The following is a 7,500-nucleotide window of genomic DNA, read 5'->3' on the forward strand; positions in this document are numbered from 1 at the left end:
AGGACACATATTTATACAACCCACAGTAATTTAGGGTACATATAACCTTGAAAATAATCCAACCCAGATATAATTTAATACTAATCAGGGGCCTAATTCACTAAACTCTCGCAACTTTGCGATCTTGCAGTGCAATGCTAAAATACTTGCAAAGAGGATGCTTTGTTGTCTAGCAGAGCCTAAGAGACCTTTGTGAATTACGCCCCTGGAGCCTAATTCACTAAACTCTCGCAACTTTGCGATCTTGCAGTGCAATGCTAAAATACTTGCAAAGAGGATGCTTTGTTGTCTAGCAGAGCCTAAGAGACCTTTGTGAATTACGCCCCTGGAGCCTAATTCACTAAACTCTCGCAACTTTGCGATCTTGCAGTGCAATGCTAAAATACTTGCAAAGAGGATGTTTTGTTGTCAAGCAGAGCCTAAGAGACCTTTGTGAATTACGCCCCTGGTTTGCATGTTATGCTTCTAAAAGTGTGTGGCTCCTGCTTTAGTTAGCTGCGATGACGAAAATGCTGCATATTATTTGTTTTAATTACAGTGAGATGCCATTTTCCATTAACACATTGACCAATAATGAATGAAAACGCCCCGTAACATGTTAAAGGGACATTCCTGAGTTTGCTACAATTTTAAAGATGTTATTGACTAACAGAAACTTTTAATGATTATAATTACACATCAAATATTATCTTCTGCATAAAATATTAATTGCTGTATATTAAACTTTTTTTGATCGTTCTAATATTTGTGCTAGGTTAAATTTCATTTTATTTCCTAAAATATATTTTTGTCGTACGTACAAAATTATTTAAAAACAAAGTCCATTTTAGGCGTCTTACAAATATTAAGACGACCAGAAACACATTGAATATACAGACACTGAGTTCTCTTAGGCTCTGCTAGACAACAAAGCATCCTCCTTGCTAGTCTTTTAGCATTGCACTGCGAGATCGCAAAGTTGCGAGAGTTTAGTGAATTAGGACCCAAGGATGTGTGAATTCAACAACTTGAGGTAACAAGCTGACTCACAAAATAACAACGTGGATCATGTATTACAAGGAAACAAATACATAAACTAATACTGTTACGTTTCAATGTGGGTCACTATATAAATAAGAATCATAATGCTAAATTATCAACGAAAATATCAAATATGAACAATACTAAAAGAGTTAACATTTCTTCTTTTAATGTAACAAATTAAGACATACACAGTGCTTTGAAGAAATATCTAAATTTCTATGGTAAATATTTGATTTTTATCACTGGTGTTTGTTGCATTGGAATGCTATTCTGCATCTTATAATTTATTTAGTAAACCTTATTTCGCCAAGCAACAAAAATTGATTTTTGATAAAGGTTCTCTGAAATGTTTATTAGAACGCAATGCTACCATGACATTATGTGGAATTTCCCCCAACTCAAGTTTAACTTATTAACTTTACTGTTTATTATATTTTAATGTATTATTCTTAACACATTAGTCAAAAAGACTAATGCACTGGCGTACGAAGCGGGGGTGGGGTGGGGGTGATGGGGGGTGGGGTGGGTGGGGGGGGGGGGGGGCACCAGCAACGATGTGTGTGATCTCTTAGGTGTCGTTAAAGGCTTAGTACCAGTTCAATTTAATTTGTCAAACTATTAATTGTCCTACCTTTGTTTGGATCCAAAATCAAGTCGAAAGGAAAGTAAATTGTCAGTGTAGAGTAATGAATCACAACGACTATAAATACATTTTCCAAAAACAAACTTATTAAACATGTCATTTATATTTTGAACAATAGATATGTGTTTCAACTTGAACGCAGGATTACATAATTGTTTTCGAATGTGCGTTTAAGTTTTTCTTTTCCTTCCTTCCTTCCTTCCTTCTTTCTTTTTTCTGTCTTTTTCTTCTCTCTCTCTCTCTCTCTCTCTCTCTCTCTCTCTCTCTCTCTCTCTCTCTCTCTCTCTCTCTCTCTCTCTCTCTCTCTCTCTCTCTCTCTCTCTCTCTCTCTCTCTTGCTTTTTTGTTTCTTTGTTGTTTTTGTTGTTTTTGATCTGTCACGTTTCATGTTAAAGTAATATAATAATATGAAATGACAGGAGTCAGTCGGGTATGTACTGTTATTATATAGACTTATTTCAGTGTACGTCAAATGGAAAATATTAAAAAAGAAAGCTTGCTTTAAAGGGACAGATCCTAGTTTCAACACGTGAAAAGTAACACTAAATTTCAGTAATCTACAAACCTGTAACTCATTTGGATAAAGTTACAATTGAGTGAAACACGAGCCTGTGGCTTTGAAATAGTGAAATACCCTCTGAAAACGGACTAAAACTCGACTCCCATAACTGTTACTTCTCAGACGCACGTGCGTTTTTAAAGAAATTTATCAGAAATGCATTTTGTGATATTAAAAACACCAGGATGACCAAAGACACTTCGAATGTACGGAAATTGATAATCAAAACCATAAAATCTAAGTAGAGTATGATTTCAGTTACAAAAAACGCTATAATAGTAAAAAATATACCGTAGTGTTTAAAAACTAGGGTATGTCCCTTTAAGAGACATTCCTAACTTGGTAGTCCGGCTAACGGAGTCTTTTTTACGATTAAAGTACATATACTCAAAGTAAGTCAATATTTTGGCGCTGAGAATATCATTTCCTGGAGTTTACATCTTAAAATGTCGTCTTCTTGTTTAATTTGTACACAATTACAATGGCTACAAAGGCAGGACTATCCTCAAACTTCGAATACGGGAGACACAATAGCTTGATAGGGCGGAACGTAGCCCAGTGGTAAAGCGCTCGCCTGATGTGGGGTCGGTCTAGGATCGATCCCCGTCAGTGGGCCCATTAGACTATTTCTCACTGCAGCCAGTGCACCATGACTGATATATCAAAGGCCGTGGTATGTGCTACCCTGTCTGTGGGATGGTGCATATATTGATATTAATGAACAAATGAAGCGGGTTTCCACTCTAAGACTATATGTCAACATTACCAAATGTTTGATATCCACAATAGCTGATGAATAATAAATCAATGTGATCTAGTGGTGTCGTTAAACAAAACAAACTTTTAAACTTAAAATTGAGTGTTTATGAATGTGTTTCTTTACAAGGGGGGGGGGGGGGGGGGGGGGGGGGGGGGGCAATAGCCTGATCGACTGAGTATTTTGTGGGGAATGTGCCTGTATAATTTAACGTGCGCGTTACTGCACTTCAAACGTGTCTAGTAACCAGACTATGATTCACCGAAACACGTCGTATATTTAAAGGACTTCTTGTTAAAGGTCCGTTTGTTATGTTTACCTACTCCACTAGAGTACATTGATTTATTAATCATCGGCTATTTTGGATGTCAAACATTTTGTAATTTTGATATAATATAGTCTTAGAGAGAAAACCACCTACATTTGTTCGTTAATAGCAAGGGATAGTCATGGTGCACTGCTGGAACGGGAAATAGCCCAATGGGCCCACTGGCGGGGATCGATTCTAGACCGACGTAGTCCACTGGTAAAGCGCTAGCCTGATGCATGGTCGGTCTAGGATCGATCCCTGTCAGTGGGCCAATTGGGCTCTTTGACATTCCAGCCAGTGCGCAACAAGTGCTAGTGGGGTGGTACAAATAAAAGATCCCTTGCTACTAATAGAAAAATGTTGCGGGTTTCGTCTCCAAGACAATATGAGAAAATTACCAAATGTACCAATAGCCGATGATGAATAAATCAATGTGCTCTAGTGGTGTCGTTAAACAAAACAAACTTCTTTTTTTATAAATACAGATACTGATGTTCTCAACAGGAAAATATCTTTAATATATCATTTTAGTCATCAACATATGTAAACATATGTAACAGAAAAATCAACCTCCACTGACGGGATTTGAACCACGGACTCTCAGTATGAGAATCCAGCGTTCTATCAACTGAGCTAATACGGAAACCCCCTCTAGCTACTGGTCAGGTCAGGTCAGAGGGTTTTACGTGCAGATTCAGAGCAAGATGTTGTAGCGCACGCCTGTCATGGGCATAGCTCCCCTGTCCAGGACACCGGCCTCGGTGGCGTCGTGGCAGGCCATCGGTCTACAGGCTGGTAGGTACTGGGTTCGGATCCCAGTCGAGGCATGGGATTTTTAATCCAGATACCGATTCCAAACCCTGAGTGAGTGCTCCGCAAGGCTCAATGGTAGGTGTAAACCACTTGCACCGACCAGTGATCCATAACTGGTTCAACAAAGGCCATGGTTTGTGCTATCCTGCCTGTGGGAAGCGCAAATAAAAGATCCCTTGCTGCCTGTCGTAAAGAAGAGTAGCCTATGTGGCGACAGCGGGTTTCCTCTAAAAACAGTGTCAGAATGACCATATGTTTGACGTCCAATAGCCGATGATAAGATTAAAAATCAATGTGCTCTAGTGGCGTCGTTAAATAAAACAAACTTTACTTTTTACTGTCCAGGACAGGAAAAGGGTTGGGGTGGGTGGGAGAGGGGACCGCCCGCACTGGCATGTGCAAGGGAGCACCAGCAGTCCGACCGGAGTCGGTAGCGTGCGGGGGATCTAGCCACTGCCAGTAGGAGCACTTTATACCAACACTGCCACACATATTCCAGTGATAACAAGACCCTTTAATCGATTATTAAGCACATTTATCATCCATTAAAGACTTTTGTAGGAGATATCGCTTCTTTTTGTTACATCACTGTGTATGTTTCAATGCTAAACCAATCATTAGTGACGTAAAGCCACTGTCGTTCTGCCAGTTAACGAGTCTACTGCTGCCAAATCATTCAACCCACATTACTGACATTGTTTACAATTGTCACAAATGAAAAGAAAAGAAATGATTTATTTAACGTCGCACTCAATACATTTCAAATGAAAAGAATGATAATGGATGATAAAAAGAATACCCCCCCCCCCCCCCCCCCCCCCCCCCCCCCCCTTCTCGTGTCTTGTGATATCATAATTTATCAACACTCGTTAATAAAAGTATAAAAATCCTCGGCAGGCCTCGGAATTCATACTTTTATCAACTCGTGCTGATAAATAGAGGTTATTACCAGAGTGTTTTTCGGTATCGTCAATATCATATATTAGGAATTAAAAGTGTATTATATTGAGCCTCTGGTGATAATACATTATAATAATACATTATTTTTGTTCCTAATATATGATATTGACGATACCGAAACACACGAGGGTAATAATCTCTTTATCATATAATATCAAGCTTAATACAACGTGTTTTTGTAAACTGTCACGCAACTTTAATTCCAGTCCGCCATTACTAGATATTCAAATGACATAAGAATATGTGGCGCGGTGTCTTTTTGAATGGAAATGAAGTCAAAATAAACTAGTGCTTAACGTTTTTTGTTTTCTGAACGCTGGACAGCTTTCGGTGTAAAATTGCAATTGAAATGATTTTATTTGATTACTATGAATGCATACGTCAATTATGGAGTGTCATCCTAGTACGTTTGTTTAAATGTCAATAAACGTAGTGCCGTGACCTCGATTAATTTACATCAAATTTGCAAAGTTATCAAATTCTTAAAGTATGTGATCTGAAAAATATCACATACTTTGATTGCATTGAAAATGTATGATATTATATGATAAATTATGATATCACAAGACACTCGGGGAGTATTCTCTATTTGCCATTCTAGTGTTATTCCAACTAGCCTATAATGCTTCGTCCGTAGAGTGCACGTTTTACAAATGGAAACTTGTCTTGTAGAGTGTAGCATGGAACAGATTGTAGCTGTTTCCCAGGAATTTTTGTTTCTCTTTTGTGGTCGTAACTATTGCTTTTGCATATGTCCACCTTGTAATTCACAGAACCGGCAAACTCATATTCAACAAACGTCCCTTTCGGAGTGGAAACACAATCGACTTGTTGTAGATGGAAGTCAGTCTCCAGCGCCTGTCGGTATCCCAGATGTGAGTATCGTTTTCAAAGTAAAAACTTATATCGAGAAACGACCATTTCCAGCTTTTAGATTTTATTGCTTTCGACAAAATGGAATAAAACTTCCAACGAATTTTCGTTGAAATATCGAGGGTGAATAACGGTCCAAGGTCAGACAAGGTCGAGCGGAGATCTGATCTTTGTCTAAAAGGAACAATCACGTCAATGTCGTCGTCCCAAGGAACAATTCCACGATGTCGGTACGATCTCAGTAGACTCCCCGCATACAAGAAATACGTCACGTTGGCAGATTCCATCTCTAACGCAAATCATTCTAGTATTATCTTAGCAACCTGCATGTCATTTTTGGTCATTCTTCTTAAAAAAGCTTCAAAGCGAGACGTGTCATTTGAAGAAAACTGTCGATATTGTTTCAACCTAGCGGCACTTGCATGTACATGTAGGACTACATGCAAATAAAACAATACGGCCATTAGAAACACAAACAAGATCACATACAGTAACACGTTTGTCTTTTTCAGCAGCATATTGTATCTAACGTTAAAATGTTACCAAGTTGACAACTGTAACTTAATGCTTGTTAAAATCTAAATTAAAATACGAGATGCTGGGACAGACACAATAGAATATCGTGTTGTTGGGCGTTGAAGCATAATTGAAGCATACATCACTATTTCCGTTAATTTACAGCGCCCTCTTATCCACTATTGTATGAGCAATTACACATCAGACATTTTGCAACTTGGGGCTAGACTGTTGTGAGTGAGATCAAGGGCGTGAAGAGCCCGACTTTCTAGGGTGGGCAGTTTCCGGGGGCATGCATTCCCCCCATTAGAGTTGTGAAAACTAGATATAAAAAAATGCAATTTCCTATACTATACAAGTAAAATTCTTCGTGACATATGCTAGTAAATGGAACATTTTTTAATTGTATTTTTCACGACGTATAATGTTTTTGTGCGACACTGAATATATATATATATATATATATCTGTGTCTGTGTGTGTGTGTGTGTGTGTGTGTATGTGTATGTGTATGTCTATGTCTATGTGTGTGTGTGTGTGTGTGTGTGTGTGTATATATATATATATATATATATATATATATATATATATATATATATATATATATATATACATGTATATATATGATTCGTCACGAGTATTTTTTAATATGGAAAATATCAACCGAGTCTATGTTAATCCGTATTTGTTGAGGCTCTGCCGAGACAAATACCGATTAACTATACGAGGTTGATATTTTACATATTAAAAAACACGAGTAACGAATTCTATTTATCCTATAACACTTCTAAACTAACATTCTAATTACTTTTTTTTTTAGTAAATCACAGTACTAAATTTTCGCCATCGATAATATGACGTCATCACGATTAGCACAGATTAGTTTGACGTCACGCATTTTAAACAAATCTTTGAAAACGTTACGCTCAGGTACACAGGTCTTGTTGGCTTGTAAGCAAATGACCCAACCACAGCAACAAATTACCTAGAGACCTTGCAGATTTGCATACCATTATCAACCGGGTTAATAAAGTAAATTATCACATGG

At 37.8% G+C, this 7,500-nt stretch overlaps 1 protein-coding gene across 1 annotated transcript; it reads right to left on the bottom strand.

Annotated features, from left to right (window-relative positions):
• Window positions 1–5,831: 5,831 nt before the first annotated feature.
• Window positions 5,832–6,224, bottom strand: LOC121388259. The gene has a single exon (XM_041519533.1). It carries the CDS (start codon window positions 6,222–6,224, stop codon window positions 5,832–5,834), a length of 393 nt encoding a protein of 130 aa, XP_041375467.1.
• Between the last annotated feature and the right edge of the window lie 1,276 nt (window positions 6,225–7,500).

Source organism: Gigantopelta aegis, chromosome 2 (genome assembly GCF_016097555.1).
Source record: "Gigantopelta aegis isolate Gae_Host chromosome 2, Gae_host_genome, whole genome shotgun sequence".
In the NCBI taxonomy this organism is placed as follows: Eukaryota; Metazoa; Mollusca; class Gastropoda; order Neomphalida; family Peltospiridae; genus Gigantopelta; species Gigantopelta aegis.

Coding starts and splice junctions, on each gene's coding strand:
- LOC121388259 (XM_041519533.1), bottom strand. CDS start 6,224: ATGGAATCTGCCAACGTGACGTATTTCTTGTATGCGGGGAGTCTACTG.